This window comes from Helicoverpa armigera, chromosome 8, assembly GCF_030705265.1.
Source record: "Helicoverpa armigera isolate CAAS_96S chromosome 8, ASM3070526v1, whole genome shotgun sequence".
NCBI lineage: Eukaryota > Metazoa > Arthropoda > Insecta > Lepidoptera > Noctuidae > Helicoverpa > Helicoverpa armigera.
Genome location: NC_087127.1, coordinates 5,671,335 through 5,691,723, shown reverse-complemented (window position 1 = coordinate 5,691,723; position 20,389 = coordinate 5,671,335). Strand labels below are relative to the sequence as shown.

At 39.1% G+C, this 20,389-nt stretch overlaps 1 protein-coding gene across 3 annotated transcripts in view; it reads right to left on the bottom strand.

The window, feature by feature from the left end:
* The window catches only part of LOC110372776 (matrix metalloproteinase-2), a 139,209-nt gene that overhangs the window by 3,268 nt on the left and 115,552 nt on the right, over window positions 1-20,389 (bottom strand). For all 3 annotated transcript variants that reach the window (XM_064035685.1, XM_021329736.3, XM_049837895.2), the window contains 4 exons: window positions 5,047-5,196; window positions 1,899-2,044; window positions 707-865; window positions 35-600 (listed from right to left, as the gene is read on the bottom strand). In XM_064035685.1, the coding sequence (XP_063891755.1) occupies window positions 35-600; window positions 707-865; window positions 1,899-2,044; window positions 5,047-5,196 (1,021 nt within the window). The remainder of the gene's footprint in view (window positions 1-34; window positions 601-706; window positions 866-1,898; window positions 2,045-5,046; window positions 5,197-20,389) is intronic.

Below are 20,389 nucleotides of genomic sequence, written 5' to 3'. Positions count from 1 at the left end.
TTTTCATGAATATACAATAGCGACAAGTACTTACTCTATTTTTGAATATGAAGAGTTCACCACGTATAAGGGCGACTGCATCATAACTTGTGTCACACTTGTCAGGTTTGTCCGAAGGTGTGGTGGTCGTTGTTCGTTGCGTCGTCTTCTCCGGGTAATACGGCTTCCTAGGGTTATCTTGTCTCGGATCATTTGGATAATTCGGTCTGGGATTGCTCGGGTACTCTGGCTGCACATAGGGGTAGCGTGGGCGGTACGTGGTAGGATGGCTGGTCGTCTCCGTGGGACGGAAGTTATGATGATGATTCGTGCGTCGAGGATGTTCTTCGCTTGAGTTGTAATGGCGGCGGTCGGGGTGATACGGGTAATGGTTGGGTTTCTCCGGGTAGTATGCAGGGTATTTGCTGGGAATGCGTGGGTATGGGGTGTATGGCCGGTTGGGGTATCTATCTTGATGTCTGTTGTGGTGTTGGTTGATGTACGGCCTCCTGGTTGTAGTTGTCGTGGTGGTAGTGGTGGTCGTGGTGGTAGTCGTAGTTGGTGGCGGCTCAGCTGGACGGTAATACGGTATTTTGGCCCATTTCGTACTCTTTTTAGGCCCTAGAAATAAAGAGTTAGAATATAGGTCATGTCTAAATAATGATTATTTATCATCATTTCACTAAGATGCAGCTGACATCATAACTCAATTATTTACGATGCTTACCATACATTTGCTGGATACCATTGCGGTCGTCTTCTGGTAACACAAAGTTTGGTTGAATGCCTTGGTACCACGGAAACATAAGCGCGCCCTTCACAGAACTATGACTGAGGCCCAGAGAATGTCCAAACTCGTGTGCAGCCACTGCAAACAGTGACGTTCCTGAAAAAAAAAACACAATTGAAATATACCATGGACATTCATGAAAACAGATTTTTCTCCAACGAACTCGTCATTTTAGCAATATCAGCTAGTGGTGCCTATAGGTTTCTATAGATTTAGTTGGTAGGTATGTGGGTTCAGTCAAATAAAGGTGGATATTTACACATGGCTAGCCGAATACAATTGGAAGTGGCGTTGTTCCCGTCCGTTGTCCGTGTAAATTATCACGTGTGCCCAGTAATCGTAGCGGCGCCCGCCCGCCTGCGGTCGCCACCTATCGGCTACTGTCGTGTTTACACTATACATGCGACGACCACACTTGGCTCGCTTCGGACACCTCCTATACTATGTCCATTATTCCGATGACGTAATTCTCATAGCTTTATGAACTGTAACGACTGCGATTACTAAAAGCTGGTCCCTTTGTTATTATATATGACCTGAAAATGTTAACATATATGTACTACTCGTACATATACTAGTCTACGCCGTAATCTTTATCGATATATTGGATATCTAACACTGAAAGATTCAAACTCCTGCTAGATAAGCACGTTCAAACAAACTAAACTCCGGCTAGGTATATAATGTTTAATTTTGTTCCAAATTAGCCGTTTATACAGGCGACATTTTACAATGAAAGCTGAAATTCAGTGATATTATCCCCATCAGGCTACAAAAGGCAATACGGTGGGCGTGTAACAACTAAGGTGAGCGGCGTATTCCGGCACTTTCGACATTTGCATGTCAAAACATGGCTGACCGCAACATGCTCATTTCCGAGCTACACGTGAACTTTTCACGGAAGCTCTGCAAATTCATTGGAAATCTGTTAATTACGTACGTGCATCACCACGCGTTTATGTTTGCAAACTATAGCCAACTATAAACAATGTGGCTGTTATTATAATGGAGCACGGGTTTATTAAACATCAACTACATACCTATTGCTGATCAAAAGCAATAAAACGTGCTAAGGATTGAAATTATTTGGGGTAACCGGAAGCACTTAAAATAAGGTGCAAGTCCTTACCTTCTTCATCGTCATCCCTTGGTTGCAACAGCCAGAGCTCGTCATCGTCAAAATGTGCGTCTCCGCCGCGACCAGTGCCGGGGAAGAACGCGTGCGCAAGGATCGCTCCGCGCCCGTCGAATGGATACGCATCGTCATGGTAACGTCTGTTAAAACAAAAAATGAATATAAGTATAAGCAGAATATAAACAGGACAACCACTAAATCACGACAAAGTTGCATTAGGCTTTAGTGTCGGTGAAAACAGTCATACTAAAGTAATATATTCATCTCACAACAAACAACAATGGATGGAGTGGATGGAGTCTGTACAGCAATCAAACTTGTGTCCCCAGGGTCCCGTGCACGGCTACTACCCACCTAATCATTTTTCGCGCCAACAAAACACAACGGAAAGACCTCACCCATGCATATTTCAGGCGATATTAGCTGACCGTTGCGTTATTGAGTTTCCATGTGAAAGTTCTGCCACTAACCGATATGGGCGGGGTGCGCTAATAGGGAAAATATTCCTATACTTAGTACGGCTATTATTATGCTCGTTCGATTCCTGAATCGCTAAGGTAATACAACCACAGTGGAATATTCCCGCAGTGACTTTGCCGCCATATTGGTGGCGACGGGAACGCGACTTTCATTTGTATTTTATTCCCCTTTTTGTTCAGATCTGAAAAGCGATAGAATAATGCAATCTCTATTTTGAAATCTACATTACCTTCTCTCGTAATGACAGCACTTTTATTGAGTGCTTTCACAAAGGTAAGGTAGTGGAATGAGGAAGTGTCTCGCTGACATACGCCGTCAAATATAATGGGTTCGGAATGGAAAGTTTCCGAGTTTAGGGATGATTTATTGCTGTGTTGGTGTCTGCCCTTAGTAACCGCGCGTGAACCAAATGTGTGCGGATATAAAACGGGGCAATGTTTGTGTTTCAAATATCTTTTCCTTTTTTTTTGTAACTGCCATAAGTCAAACTAGCAGGCATAAAGCCAAATAAAAAAGAAAGAAACATAAAGTTCTTCATTTGAAATTGGTCCATATAAAATGCACATTACACATTACACATCTAAATGCATGAGAACTAAAGTCTTGTACTGTTGGTATATAAGCGTATGATATCAGCCAGTGATTGCACTTATATCATTCGTGAGTTGGAGAACGCAGTTATGTTGTACGTATCCTTTATTACTTGGGCAATATTACAGTTTATGAGAGTAATAAATCTGGTAGACGCATACTGTAGGGAGCTGTGCTTTGTGCAATCATTCTGAGCGTTCCATCTCAATGAAGTGGTGATAGAATCGTTTCATATTAAATCATAAAATATTAGGTACACAGAATTGACATCAACTAAGAACGTAGTATTTTTTGTTGTGTATAACTTAGTTGTGAAAACTTTCGCTTTTCCCGGAAATCACACATTTATGGATTTTCATACATATACATCTCTTTATTTCTCTAGTGTACCTAAATGTATATGGAGAATATAAGTAGGTAACATTAATTATTTAAGTAAATTAATTAGGTAAGTAAATTAATATTAAACAATAGCTAACACATTTTTTGAAAATCCAATAGGTACATATAAGAAGTATTGTATGGCTTCTATCCAATTGTTGGACAAATATAGGTAATACCTATTGGTAGTAGAAGTAGGAAACGGAAGACTTTTATGGAGTGTAATATAAGTTAACGGCACGCATAAAATCCGTGGCAGGTACTACGCTTCGTAGGATTTGATATGTCTTTTCCATCGTACATACGACTTTAATCTTTTAAAGCTTCCGTGCATTAAAACAAAGCTACATTATTTATATAACTACGTATCTAATAATCTCATTCTTCAAGGTGAGGAACGCATGAAATAGTAAAAATCTCGAAACTTTGAGTTAAGTTACGCCAAATGTAGATATCGCAAAGCATTATCGAATAACATATCGGAAGTCGAGCAAACTTGTTATTGATTCGACAGCAAGTAATAAAAGTGCTCTCCTGACGTGACCACGGGCGCCTCAACTCCACAAAATGAGACGCTCCCGGGGCACGGAGTAAAAAGAAAATTGTATGCAGAGTGCGGTGAAGTTGTCGGCCGCCACTGCAAGTTTGCAGCGTCACCGCAATATGGTGGTCGCAATATGTCCAGTGTTGAGGTTTTTGTCGCCACTACTTTCTCATATCGTCGTTTACGGTGATCTAATAAATGAAACTTTGCCCTACTCTCATTCAATATGCGACTCCTGTCAGAAACTTTGCGTCATTTGTCAGGGTAAAGCTTAGAACGTCGCTTTCGTATGTTCACTTTTATAACTAAGGTTATTTTATTGGATCATGTTATGTATACCTATTAAGTTCTAGAGTTAAAAACGTGATTATTCCTTTATTGAAGAAGAAAGCTGCATTTTTCGAGTACTTGGTTTGGCAGAGTATTTATGTACCTACAGTATCGTTTTGGAGCTCCTCTACTCCACTTCTGTTCTACTTACTTTGAATCGAATCCGATGGTATACTGCTCTGTAGATATTTATATCTAGATATCATCACTCAGAATATCCCTCACTTGAAAATAATAGTAGTTAAAAATAACCCAACAGGTTGTTTAGGTTTCCTTTTAAATGTCGTCTACCTTTAAATTGTGGGTGTTGTTTAATTTTGTCCTTGCAACCAGTCGCAAGCTTAGATATATTTTTCTGACTCTTTGACTTTTAACTCAAGAAGTATATTTATAGTCTGGGTATGGTGAAACGATCTTAGGGTGAAGGCCATAAGGCTCATTTCGGTCTGAGCGTCGTCCGACCCTATTCTTATGCCCCGCACGAGGAGATCGCAAATCCCCTTAAAATGGATAGGACGTTTCTGTAAATCCTTAGTTGATTATTATTTATTATCAACACAATAAATCAAGCTTGGGGATATTTAAAGAAGTCTGCCAATTTTATTTGTAACGAAGGAATGTTCCTTAATGCCAAAAGATTCTGTACTGCATGATTTGCTTGGAAAGTAGAATTGTAACCTTCACATTACCTACTTAGGGCATAAATTGTCTTCCTTTGAAAATACCTAATCATTTTGATAACCTACTTCTGGAACATAAGGCAACATCTAGCAATATATGGAACAGAATAAATAAGGAGTGTTATTTTGAACTCACTTGGCAAATGAGACAACGATGTCTGCTTCATCCGAGTTGACTTCTGTGAAGGTGAGGCGCGACGCCTGGGCCCACACGTCGAGCGCGCGCGCCAGCACGCTGCGCGTCCCGTACGGGTCCAGTTGCGATGGCCGCCGCGTCGACGACAGGCTGCGGGACAAATAATAGAAGTTTTATAAATATACAAATATAATCAAGGAACCTATCATAAGCATAGACAATAAATCAAGAAAGATATCCAGGTCTGATATTTCTTCTAATCCCACCGTTGAGTCGCAAACTGCTAAAGTGAGAAGCAACTTCTGTTTCAATACTGCTACTTTATTTAGGTTCCTATTAGGTTATTTTTAACAAGACAGAAGTCTCAAGTCCTGGTAATAAAACAGTGAGCCTTAGCTTACTAGTAGTTGACGAGAGTGGTCATTACGCAGAAGGCCGCGGTGGCGGTAGGTATTGTGCCCGTGTGTGAGTGCCACGGGGCTGAGTGTACCCCCTATTTCAGAGCTGTGTTGTGAGTGCTGCGGCCGGACAGCTTTCGAGTAATGGAATAATCGCATTGTGGACAATTTGAGTGACTCGGCTCTATTTAACGCTCGCTGCGTTCATTACACGGGATTTATGCGTTGTCATGTACAACACACGGGACCTCATTAGGTCCGCACAGGTTTTAATTAGAGATCTAGTCCGAGCTTAATACCACTAAGCGGATATTTGTCACGAGGTTATTAAAACTGCAATGGATAAGCTGTAGCGGCTCTCATTATTCAATATCGATGTATCGCAAATGCACAAAACCGCTAGTGTCGCGGTCAGCTTTCAGTCTATATTTGTACAACACATTTTGTTGGATAAAATATGGTATCCGCGGGTAATTAAAATTAACCAACGCGGCCGCCGCCCGCAGCTCCCGTCGTTAACAATTATTTTAATATAATTATTTAGAGGGACACCGGGGAAATTAGAGAGATAAAGCGGAGTAGGACGTACTAATTTCGGAATCAACGTTATTCATTGAGCGGTAGAATGCATGTCTCTAGGCAGCAGCGACGGGCAGCGCTAATAAAATGATATGTGCAAAATAATTCATCGAGTCTTTTTAATGTGCCGGCTGCCCCAGGACAGTCGGGTGGCGGCGGATGGAAACCGCTCGAAATTTATTATTGCCATATTAACATGGGCCGCCGCTCGTGCACGCACTATATCAGCCAACTAGTTAATTGCAAGCCTTGGATGAAACTCGCAACCGCATTTCGAAGTTAATGTTGTTATGTCAGCCCAAAATAATGAGTGTGGTCAAATAGCATGAGGGAATTTAATGTTCTATGCTGTTGCTACGGATTCATAAAATCTTGATGACAGACTTTGAAGTTACACGAGCCATTGAAAATGTAATTGAAATATCTTTCATTTATCACTATCGGCTTTTATTGATCAGTTTGCAATGGCCGTGTTTGTGTCACATCGTTTACCGAAGGCCTCCTGGAGCGGTCACGTGACGCGTGTCATGTATCTTTACACCCCATTACGCTAATTATCTGATAATCAAATCCACACACGTTTGCCTCTACATATGTTAGGGGACAAGCTTCACACACACTCACGCAACGTGTACACACATGAATTTTAATTACCTCACTGTATCTAGGTAAGTATTGATTACAGTATTCATAGATAGATATGCTAGTACTCGCAGTATCTAGGTATATGATAATATACCTACCTAGTAAGCGTTGGCATTTTTTAAAGTAATGAGGTTAAACTTTCCCTTTGTTACTGGACCAAGAGTTATACAGTCTTCACTTGGCAGGTACCAAAGTTCTTGAGGATAAAGCCAGAAAAATGCCCAAATTTTTTACGAAACGAGGTCGGCTGTGTAATAATTTTCATTGAAATGAAACACGTGAGTTCACAAATAAGTTTGTAGTGGTTTTGAAGGACTTCGCGGCACGTTGTTTATTGGTGGGTCAGTTTGAAGGAGTTGAGAGTAAACAGAAGCCTAGAGGCTGCGCGCTGGGGTGGCGAGACTGCGGACACGTGATGGTAGGCGGGAGCAGGCGCCCGCACGTGACCACGTGCTCGCCTTCACTATTCAGGTCTACGCCTTTAAATCATAAGACATTTTCTCATAGGCATTTTAGACATTGCGTGGTAGACTCTGTCTACGTTTTCTTTCGAACATTATAACTAACTAACTAGTAATCTTTACTATTTAATAGATAAATGGTGTCACTTAATGGAAAAACTAAAAAGTAGACATTAATTAATTAGAAATTAAGTTTAAAGACTAGCTATACCATGTACCTACGTTTTTAACCAACTGCCAAAAAGGTATACAGGTACTTCAAGTGTGTTCATGAACACTGAATTTCTACAGAATATCTCAGCTGTAATTCCTACAGGTATTGAAACCAAGCTTATTGGGTATCATTATTAATTTTGTCATTGGATAACTTAAAATACAATGGATGCATTTTATTATCATATTCGTTTATCGTATGTGTGTATCTATAGGAGAGTGACACCCGCATGAGTTCATGAAATCTTTATTCCCTATAAATAACTTCCATTGTTATATTTATTGGTAATAAACTGTCATGATGAGCGTTCGATACTCGCATTAAAATGTTTCTGTATAATTTAGCAGAGGCAGGCGGCAGCGGCACTGTTTATTGCGTGAAATAATAAAACATGCGATATCGTGACGGCATGGCGACGCGAGACGTCTTCATTGCGAAACGGACATAATCTCGTTACGATGTCATAACAAACAGATTTGTAAGCACGAATTTTATGGGCTGTGTCCAACGAGCTAAAATTTAATTTTCTGAAATAATCTGTCAGCGCGCTATTAAAATTATTCGTCCGTGTACAACCCTACAGACGTTACACTTTATTACTGCAAAAGATGTTACAAACAGGACAAAGCAACTATGTTGGCCTACTATTGCTTTATCGCTGCGTGTATTTCCTATTGTGTTGTTATTAACTTCTTTCCGATCGAAAGGGATATGAAAAAGGAAATGTGAATTCTACAATACAAAACCATATAAAAATATTCTAAAATTGGCGAAAGAGTATAATGAAAACCGCTACAGCAATATCATTAAATAATTACAAGTTTAAATATACTTAGTCCTACTGAGACTTGAAAATATGTAATGTTCTATTACTCGCAAGGGAGAATTTGCAGAAAAAAAATGAAACTGAGATGACGGTGGCTATCAAACGTATCAAAACAGTTGAAATCTAACACTTCACACTAATAAAATGAGTACAGAGTACCAAACTGTTCGAGATAAAAAAAAAAAAAAACTAAATATACCCGCATCTGTGTGAGAAATTCTTGTTCGATTATTTTATTCAACGTCTTTATCATAAGCATTAATAAAATCAATAAATGAATAGTGACATTAGTCAATTGTTTATTGGAAGTTAAGTACAACAAAAAAATGCCGATGGCTCGAATACATCGTCAATACTGTATGTTAATCGTTCTTGCTTTAATTGTTTACCCGATGCAGCAAGGCACTCCTTTGAAATGTCTTCCCCTCCGTGCCGTGTTGCCTACGCCTTCAGCTCTCATGCCGTACATTGTAGATAAGCGACGTGGCAATAGGCATTGATGTTCACTGGGGATTTCAATAGCCGTCTACCGCTTGAATTCTTTGATGGATCTAAAGAGACTCTCCAACGTGAGCAAATTCCAATTTCAAGTCGATGCCTTTCTGTTCTGCATTTTTAGACATGCAACTGCAGTACATATAGCTAGACGTATCCCATTTTTAAATAGCTATTTTATGCGGAAAATCATTGTTTACAGTGAATTCCTGAGACGCAATTTGCTATATGCAAATGATAGAGTAGGTTAGTTAGAGCAAAACGGTCTATCGATGTTGACGTCGATTCCTAATTGACCTCTATCGGCGTATTCCTTTAATAATAGCTCCTTTGAATGTCGGCTGTCGGCCGGCAGCTCTCACGTGCGCCATTGTGGAGGAAGCATTGACGCTCCTTAGGGATTTGAGAGGATTTCTAGACAACGCTTTACCGTCTCTCTATAGACGTCGGTTGAAACTCTAGTTCTGCCTCCATTGTGTCGGTTACATGTTTATATAAGATTATAATGGCTTTATAAAAGACTAGGTTCATGTGCATTAAGTTTCGCAGAACTCGTTTTGAGCGACTGTAAACAAACATGTGTTATGTTCGATAGGCGGGTAGATTGGGTTGTGACGGTGGGCGGTGCGCATAAGAGAAATTAGCGAAGCTGGCCGTCCGGCAGAGCGCCGGGAGCGGAATTAAGTCGAGAGTAACGTTGTTATGATGGTAATGGCATATTACTGTTCACTCCGCGCGGACATTTTCCGCACGACTACAGATACAAAATTGAAACGATTTTTCAGTGATACGATTGCATCGGTAATCAGTGAGCGTGCACTTCACAATTCACGTTGAATATTGATGATGTGACTTTGTGGGATCGTTTCCAATCTTCTTTTACAGATTTATTTCAAAAATATTATCATGTTGGAGGAGAAAGGAAACTATAATTATGTTTTCAATAGAAAAGATAGTTAAAAGTAATGGGTATAAATTATTTTATATGATTAAAGTAGAAAGGCGTAATATAATATTTTAGTTCTAAGCTCATAAAGTCAGCTAAACTAAGACCTAGCTACTTAACGACACGCGTTGTTAGAACTTTTATATGAGTTAGCTAAACTGGGAGAGATGTAATTGGAAACTTGAGACGGTTTGCAATACCACCGCGCTGTACTGGTGGCAGTTACGACCTTAATTTTAGCTATAAAAGCTCAGTTTTTTAAGAGATATAATCAGTTAATTAAGTTTTGAAGAGCTCATATTACATGGCATATCTCTCTTGCGTTAAATGCATTGATATTATGCTGTTGGTAGCTAGCTGGTTATTAGCCTTTATTTATGTCATGCTGTTCGGGTTTACGGAGGGTATCTAACCATAGTTTTAGTTATTTAATATAAAGACAAACAACAAAACATGAGGGTAAGCTTTATTTTGAAAAAAAATAAAACTTGCAAACTGTTTCTAAAGCGATGTAATATTTTAATGGTTTCCTCGGGAAACTCTCTTGTGTAATTTGGTTTCGTGAAATGCTGAGTTGTGGGTGTTTTATTATTGTGGAAGACTCGATATTAAGATGTAGCCAGTGCTATTTTAACTGTAGTGCACATTAATTATTTTCTTTTATATGGGCAAACATTCAAATGTGAACGAAATAAACGTTAAAAATGTAATTTTCTCGTATCTCTTTCGATATAGTGTTTGCGGCGGACTTGGCGGCGTTCCGCCCGATAACGGACGGATGTGAGCGGGCCGTATGAATATTCCCGCAAGCTTTCTGAAGCTCCGGGACTCCGAGAGATTAGAGGGCACTGCGAGCACGGATGCCGAATGCCTTCACGTATCCTGCCTTCTATGATGATGTTTTTTTGAGTATCAAATTATTATTAAATTCAAGGATCAACTTTAAAAATATTTCTTAACTTTCAGACGTGCACAAAACGTTTGAAAATTGACAATAATATTATACTCGCCAAAACCATATAATCTTTAAAAGTTGTGTGAGATGGCACTCCAGGAGTGTATATTGAAGCTGTGTGTCTAAGTGAGGCCCAGTTTATCTATCCAGTAATGCCATCGGCTAAAACAACGGATGCTATTTGATGTTGGAACTCCTTACTCTCGGAGCACCAAGACCAAGTGTCTCAAGTTATTTTTACTGTACCTTATACGCTCACCTCAGTGCACTAAAAGTCTTTGTCTTGAATTTTTAAAGTGTCAATTGAACTTTTACGAGAAGTGGGTAAAGGTGCTAGGGTTTCTAAGAATTTAGTTCAATTGATAAAAACTAACGGAGTAATTGCGACGTTGCTGATTGCATATAATTGAACTTTTGTTAGTTTTGGAAAAAAGGCGGTTTTTTTCGCATCGGTATCGGAATGTTTACGGTTTATTACTAAGTACTACTTCAGATTTGATGAGCCTGCATCCTTCCAGAGGCGTGTAAACAAAGGACAAATATCAAGTATTCAAAACGGCGTCGCGGCGGTCGATTGCGGAAATGACAAACCGATTAGTTGCAGGTCTCTGCGTCCTGGGAGAGATATATCCGCCGGAACTGAGCGAAATTACTTCCCGCGTAGCTCCCGATGCACCGCAACAATGTCCAACCAAACTGCGCAATTCGATTTAAGAACGAACCACCAGCTAAAAGTCCCCTCTACGTCCACTTGTAAAGTTCCAACTCGCTCGCTTCATTAGAATTGAAATTCCCACGGTTCATTAGGATTCCCCAGAATTCCCGGCGTTCGTTAGAAATACTCTGGCGGCAGTGGACCCCGGACGTAAATAAGTGATTAACGCAGTTGGGATTGTTTTCAGACGCTCCGCCGGAGCCGGCGCAGCAACTACATAGTTGGACTGAACTCTTGATACATTTACAATGAGTCGCCGTCTTCAGCGCGCCCTCGCTCGCGTCAACTGTACGCGCTAATGTTTAATGGCATTACTTACGATCTCTTTCAACTGCCATTGTCATCTCTTTAAATATTGCCAACACGGTAAATAACAATTTCAACTTCTAAGATATTCATATTTTGTAAGATTTGCCTAAACAGACAGAAATGATCGTACCCGGCTTTAAAATATTTTCATATTCTAAAAGGAATATATACTAAAGCTGCGATCAGCGGTGGTTTGTAGGCAGGTACGTAATGGGTATTTTTAAGCTGAATTTTATTACGTCGCCATGAAAGAGGGTAAAACGTAATCCCAGGTATCAATGTAGATTCTGAACTACATTTCGTTGGGAGTTAATATTACATCCTTACTTTGCACAGGCGGCTCTGAGATGACGCTTTATAAAGGCAGGTACGGCTCTCGTAAAATTACGGGAAAATTACTGATTCATTTTCAAAAGCGATTGACATTGGCATCGTTAAGGGGATGTTCTACGTAGTTAATTTAATTACGTGTTTTATTTTACCAAAATGTTTTTATAATTAATCCGGACACTAGTTAGGATCTTAGTTTATTGATTTCTTAAAAGTTATTAGACAAAAATACTTTCAATTCTATGTTTTAATCAATTTGAGTAAGTAATTTGTCACGAATCAATTTCTTCCGTACCAAGTGTAGAGACAAATTTCGTTTCGTTTTATTGTATAACCCCAAAAGCATTGAAGGTATAGTGAGCAGGCTCACGTATGGGCTAGGGCGAGGTGACCCTTTTCGTGCGTGTGTAACTTTATTTACCGTAAGCAAGGGAGGATAACCGGTTCAATTCAGTTTTTAAATGTGTGTTCCGGATATTGATGACTTTGGAAGTACTCGGGTACGGTTAGGCCTAAATTAATCGATGTTTGCTTCTGCTGCCCAATAAAGTCCGTTGAAATTTTATCATCATCAACATCTTTGTTGGTTATTGGTGGCAGAAGTTAGCGGAGTTGGTTTAGGAACTAAATGGACCCGCACGTCCGGACAAACATCGCGGGAATTCGCAACTCAAACAAGTTTAAGCAAATTTATAACTTCCGGATTAGAAGCAGGCTGTTGCCTTCTTGTGCTCGCCGGCTACACATGCCATCTTTATGTATTTTAAAGCTTATTTAAATTCAGAGTAAAAATTATTTATTTTACCTATAAAAAATATTTATTTTATGAAAAATAAATTAAAAGTAAAAATTAATCGTTAATGTTGTTAATATTCTTTAAGTCGCCACTCAAAAAATATGAAACAATCATGAATTCATACAAATGTACCTAAGTGCACACCGACGAAGTTAAATTCAATAAATATTATTTATAGTTAAAATATTTTCATTGCGTAATGAATATGAAAACAGTTCGAACGGCAACTGCTGTATTTCAAGAGTGAGCGGAAACTTTCCTAATGATAAAGCACGGAGAAGTGATATGAAAATAGTTTCCTTATACCGGTCGATGCGCTGTTCAGAGGAAATAAGGAGATGGAGTATTGTAGTGCAGAGTCGAAGACCGCGGGGTCGCTGCCACACGAGTGCAGTGCACCAGAATACGAAGGAAATAATACTGCATCCCTCATTAATTTGACGGGATTTATGGAATAGAATCACCGTAAAAATTGTCTATGGAGATTTTGATTTCAAAAGATGGATACATAAACCAATGATTATTTTAGAAAATGTACTAATAAAATCTAAGAAATAAAACAGAATCTGAATAATAATGTTCGTTTTACAAGGATCCACGAACTTTTATTGCTTTATGCTGTTAGAAAACGAACAAAGTTACGTAAAAGTGCATTATCTTAAATAAAGTAACATAGAGATAGAGCGAGGGTGCAAGGCCCTTGAGGGCGCCGCCCCACGGGGTGCATGGCCGCACTAGCACCTATTGTCTTAACTCTTACGTCACGCAGGTGACCGCGCATCCCTGAACCATGCCACTGAGCCAGATCACGTAATGGATTGAACAACCCGAATAGGTAACACTACTTGTGAAACCAGTAAATTATTGCGATATCATATGTTTGCCTGAGTTATCACAAATCTTAATATTTTATTGGATTTGTGAAACTGCGCTGAAATTCTTTGTTTTCGCCAGGTACATAACATATATCTCTCGTGTTTGTTTAGTAAAGAAAAATATTGCAAATTATACTAGTGTACAGTGAAGATAACTGTCACGTGCTTTATGTAGGATCTATGAAAAATCGATTTTTGGGAATAATGTAAGAATACCTATGAATAATGTGGAATATACATGAACTAGTTTGAATTGTCGTTCCTGCAAGCGTGTGCATTGCATCACTGCTATATAATTTTATTTGAAATGGCGTCGACCGCGAGGTTACTGAACATGTTCAGAGTTCAACAGCTCCTGGGGTTCGAAGGTCGTAGTCCGCGATCAAGTGTCTTTGTTACATAATACGTATGTGAGGTAACTTATCTCGCTCATGTAGCATTCATGTACATACTTTCTACACCAAGTTTATATAGTCAATTATTAATTTTGAATTTAACGATTTCTTATAATTATCCAATTATAATAAAGTAATGAACTTACCTGCTTTAGGAATAGTGTTTCTAGTGTATGTAACGTGTTTAAAAGTCTGCTATTCAAAGTATTGTTGTTGCCCTGAGCAATAAAAGAATTCAACTTATGATAATACTTTCATGAATAATGTTTTGCGGACTTCGAACGATTCTAGTGTTGGCACCTAAGCATTAAATCATTTTGGCTGTCTGCGACTAGTAGTTCGTGGAAACTAGTTTTCATGTTCCTGCTAAGGTGAGCTCCGTTTGTATAGCGCGAGGAACATTGGGATAATCTCTGTCTGCCATCGGGTTGCTCGTATATCAACACCCAAAGTTTATCATACTTCTGAGAATATATGGAACATGTATTCATGTGAGTTTTAACCTTAGTTTGTTTATGACGCGTTTCCATTAAGTATTTGTTGAATTTGGAAACAGTGTCACATTTACACTCGATCGGTTTTTGTGATTGCCTATTAACGAAATTAAACCAATTGTTGCGTAATTACCCACCTGTTTCAGTTTGGTTAGCCTGAAACGTTATTTAAATTAAGTCCCATATTACAAAGCGAACCTCATTTGCGTTTACAAAAGTGCAGATCATATTTTTTCTTCTGTGTGTTCGAATTGAAAGCGGTGTAATATTCTTTTTTGTCTGGCAGCGGGCGCCGCGCGCGCCGCGCACAAAGCCTGCCTGGTTTTGTATTCGCTCCCTCACTCACCTGGAAACGAAAGAAAAGAAAATGTTAATTAAGAGCCACTGAACAAAATTGATATCGTCGGGAATGAAGCTTTCGCTGTTATTGTAAACGGATGCCAACAGATCGTTATAGCTATCAAGGAAAATATTCTTTTAATTTTATCTAAATGCCACAATGCTTTCACTCATATTGGGAACAAAATTGTACCTACGAAAAAGAAAACTACAGAAAAGCTTATATGAAGTGGCATAACGGCGTAAAGGCATATTTAGGTAATATGGCACAGAGCGACGGCAGCGGCTTCGTGCAATGCCAAACGAGGCTGAAGCGTACGTCTCATTAACACGTAGCGGTGGTGATATTTAGGGAGCGGTCGCGCGCGGTGAGCCGCGAACTAGCATTTGGCAATGCACGCGCTCGTACACAGCCGGCTCTGTGAACTAAACAACTCGTAAAAGTGTAAAAGTCGTAACGATAGCAGCGGAGAGACCGCCTAATATGAGCGGCGGCTGGAGCCGCGCCAGTCGTGCTCATTATCAGATGGGACGTTCCGGCACAACCCTTTCGTTTTACGATTGGCCTCTAATTATGCCAGCGCTCAAGGCGGCGCGCTTTTTCAGTTGATACGAGTATGGAGTGAGCGCGCATTGCCAAATGGATATATTTATCGGCACAAGCCAAATCGTTTACGCGGTTCGACTGCCGCGTCCCGGTCCTCGGTTAGCGTTACAATCGGCAGCCGTTTTGCGATATGAAAAAAGTCTCGGGAAATGTCGCAACCGAGCTGCAATAACAGACGGCGTTGGTTTACGAGAGGCTACTGATAAAGCCTGCGCGGCTCGCAGTGTGCGGGTCGCCTTAACGACGTGTTGCCAATTTATGTTATGCGATAAGCTGAGTTTGTTTAGCCTCAGGCTGAGACGAATTACGAGTGCTGAATCACGTCAAGCCATAACGCTCACGGCCTTTTAGCTAGGGCGGATAACTGTGCCTATATAAAAAATGTTACAGAACTGTTAAATAACAAAAGAAGGAATGTTTATCCGTACGTATGTGCATGCCCATTTCAATAAATCTAAAGCCGTTTGTGGTTTCGTATATTACAGTTGAGTAGTTTTGTAAGGAATTATGTAACACACGGAGTTGTGATGACTTGACTGCACAGATTTGAGTATCGGTATTTCGGAGGCATCCGGCATAGCATTCGGCAGGTCCTAGTAACATATTCAAGATACTGGCTGGCGCACAATCGGCGGTGGAGTACCGACTGGAATTACATGGAATCGCTCGCAGACAATATTAGTATGCCAATAGCGATCGCCGCTGGAATGAGTCGACGTGACGTAGCCGGCATCTTCCCCGTTGCTACGTCAAAGTGCAATAACAGGAATATCTTAAACTAGGAGAAAAGGCGGTGATAATGCATAATATTTTAAAACGTTGCATATTCATGAAGTGTCGACGAGGTGTCTGGCTTTATAACGATCTATTTCATTGATCGCTTGACAAAATTGCTTTCGAAGGAATGAGCGATATTTAAATAAACAATTCTGTAGGGTTGATGGACTAAAACATCTTCATACTTTCGAGTGCTTGGCCATTTATTTAATATCAGCCTGTCATATTAGGCAGTGCACGTACCCTAAGTCTTTACATCATATCTAAATAATGATTAAGTAGGTATTACAGGGGGACTGTGCAGCTATTTGGAAATAAATCGAGCGATGAACGATGGGGTACTTTTTTGTCGGTTACTGAAAACATAGCACGTGACGTGCATCGAGTATGTGGGAGTTCGGATCGTAATCCAGACGTATTGACGGGACCATGACGTGCATTCAATAGGCTTAATCTTGGAAACAATCTTCTAATGATGTACATACATGGTGTGTTTGGCAACTTTTAAGTTACCATAATGATTAGAATGCTGTGAAGTCGGATAAATCGTAACAAAATTAAATCCCTCGTATTATTTATTTTCTGCTGTATTTGTTTTCGAAAAGTTTGGATTGTATAATAATATTTGAAGTATGTGCGAGGTGAGGAGTGGAGGACGGGGAGTCGCGGTGTCCCCGACTGTGCGGCCCGCGGCGGCCCGCGCGCCGTGGGGACCGTCAACTCAATCTTGCCCCATTACGCGCGACAAATTGGAAAAATATTCAATTACATCTCGCTAAATATTGAATTATATCACAGCAAATTACAATTTTGCTCTAGGGTAACACTATACTCAGTGCGAATTAGTACAATTTATGTTAGAAAGATGAGCTGCAGACTATGATTTCTATTTTAGATACTAGTGACATTTGAGGTATCATTGATAGAGGAGAGATAGTACAAGAAAAGAACTGAGTATTTTATTACATAATCAAAGACTGAAAGTCATTATATTCATATTCACATTTCTAAGAACAAGCAGTCCCTTGTAAAATCTGTAGTGGATTAAGTATATCAAAAATGAGAAGTCCTAATCAACATGAACTCTCAGTAAGTCCCCTGTCCCTAATAGGAAACCTCGATATCGTCCATATATGCAATTACAAAAATATTGATTACCGTGCCTTAAGTGTTTGATTGTATTTTGTTCGCAGCACACACGTTCAATTTATTTACTCGATGGAAAAATAATATGCGAGCTTAGCTCGGCGACAAGTGGGCGCGGGAATTACTCGCCAGTTGGAGTAATTGCCAATTAATCACCAGCCGTTTTCTATTTCAGCAGGCGACGGCTATACGTGCCCGCCGCTAACGAAATTGAGACTGCACCGTATGTACTGTTATGACAGCACTCTTCATTGCTTCGCTACTTCCTATCGCACTAATAAACGAGAACATCCAAGTGCCACTTTAGCTGGCTATCGCGAATGATCGATCTTCTTTCGATAGTGTTTTTTATTTTGCCGTCTTAAATACAGCAAAGAGTGCCCGTTTTGTAACGAAAGACATAAATAATAAAAAATGGATCAAGTCGCATTTGGAAGTTGCGATGAGATACCAATTGTCTGTCGGTCCAGACGATTATTCCCTCGGCTTTCGGCGCTCCGTTTTATTCAGATCAGTATCTTTATAACATAATTAAGTAAATTTCGAAGTCGTCGCGCTCCATCTCCGAAATAATAAGAGTGAGAGCTTAGATAACCCACGATTTAATACAATTTCCTCTTATTTTGCCATCTCTCGTAATTAGGAATTTCGTTGCGACTAACGAAATCACTCTACGTATCACGTTTGCCGTGAAATATTGAGATCTCGGGACCGTGTTTGAAGGTGCTCAAAGGACATTGTTCAATTTTGGCCTAAGAACCGATGTGAATATAAATTATACTATAATTTTTATTTAATTTTTTATTGTTTGAAACATATTTTAGTTTTCCACGGACACTTCAAATAAATAAATTCCAAATAAAACGTTGGGTCACAATTATTGATGCCTTATAAAATGTTTCCGTCAGCCAGTGCTGCCAGTTTCGGAAGTTTTCGCGATTTCGGTAAATACGGACCGAATTGAGAACCTCCTTTCCGAAGTCGGTTATTAAAATTAGTTGCTAACACTTTATTCATTTGTATACCTAAATTGACTAGCTAGAAAAAAACTAGTATTCTATATGTTTTTAGCGAAATCGCGAATTTCTAGCTTGGCATTCGAGTAGGATTATAGTTTTCGTAATTGGCAACACTGGTGTACTTCATTCAGTTTGCTAGAAGTCAGTTTGATTAGAATAAATGTCAACGGTTTGATTGCTTTGCGACTATCGTTTCTTTTGTGATTTTCTATGCGTTTCATGGTTTTATTCTAACAACTTTGGCTTGATTACGGACTCCGATTAGATTGCGTACTTGGTAGACTCGGCTGTGTGTAAAGGACTGGATTTTCCTGGAATTTTCGGATATTGCTCTGTCTGTGATCGAATTTAGTTGTATTATAATTACAACAATGGATGCAGAATATAGTTTATATTGTGTAAATTGTGGATCTGCTGGAGGTTGTTTGGTATTAGAAAACGAAGATATACTTCGTTGCATACAACAATGGACTGTTCCCCGTATGGTAAGTGGTCTACGAAAGTGTTTTTCTAATTTTGATAAGAATGTACTACCTACTTATGTTTTCATAAGCACACAATTTCTCGGTTTTCAAATCAATTGCCACAATTGCAAGTTACTTGACATTTACTAATGTTTTATTGTATTTATTTATTACAGGTTGAAGCTCATGACCTTATATGTACGACGTGTTGGTCTGAAGCAGTCGAGCATAATAAGATGCAATGCACTGTTAGACGCAATTGTGTACTTTGTAAGAAGCTCCTACCATCAGGCATTACTGTTGCAATTGTATCGTTGGGCGTAGAACAGTGGGCTGTTGTGCCCACATAATGACTATAATTTGGTATTTAAGCTGGGCGAGATACCAAAATTCAATTGAACCCCCTGCTCAGTTCTTAGATAATATATTATTGAGAAATATTGATGATTAAAAACCTTTAATTGAATATAAATATTGTTTTTATTGCACATCCTCGAAAACCTCTTTCATTGTTATTGGTAAACCTTACTTTAACTGTTAAATTATTTTGTGTGGTAATAACATTTTTAGTATGGTCTGTGCCTTCTTGGTAATAGACCGCGGGTTCGATTCCCGCCTTATGGCATGTAGATAGCTAGGTAACTGTCTAATATAAAAGTAGTAACAATCATTTAAATAAATAATTCTCCATCGTAATAACATCGATATTTTATGAATTGTGGTGAATGGAACTCTTCCATTTTGGATACTTATGCGTTTTATCACAAATCCAAAGTGGATTCACTATATATTAAGAAACGTAACGTTGAAAGCAAAAGCGTTTAGGAAGTTGTTTTTCATAAAAATTCTAAGCATTTATGAAAACTAATCACACGCCCCGTCTTCGCACGGTGGCAATGTAAAACCTTGGTGTAAACCTTCCTCTTGACCTACTCTATCTATTAACAAAAATCACACCCAAATCCATTGCGTAGTTTTAAAGATCTAAAGCATTCATAGGGACATACAGAAAATGCAACTTTATAAAATGATCATTGTCAAAGAATTATCTTAAACTTGACTAGGTACCTACTATCTCTTTTCCTAGTATCTAGTAGAGTAGTCTTTTCCTAGATCTAGAAGAGAACATATAGAGCTGTAGGTACATAGTATTGTTGATATTTTGTTGTATAGTGTAGTTTGATAATACTACTCTGATATTTCACGCAAGCTTGGTTATTTTTTATTTATAACCTCAAAATATTAACTTTTTTCGTAATTATTTTAGTTTCCTGAAGTGTCCGTTCGTGAAAACTTATTTCATAGGATTCCATATAATTGAAAGAGTTTATAGAAGTCACTTTCCATTCGAACGGTTCTTAGGCAGAACATGTATGGAGCCGGAACAATGTCCTTTTGCATACCTTATATCCAATTTTAACATTTATCGATTTTGACATTTTACTTTGGTTTATAGAGAATTACATTGATTTCAGTATATGAGCGAGTACTCTCGTAATGAAATAAACAAGTATTGGCACCGGAACGTTTTGATAAATGTCATTATCATTTGTTTTCG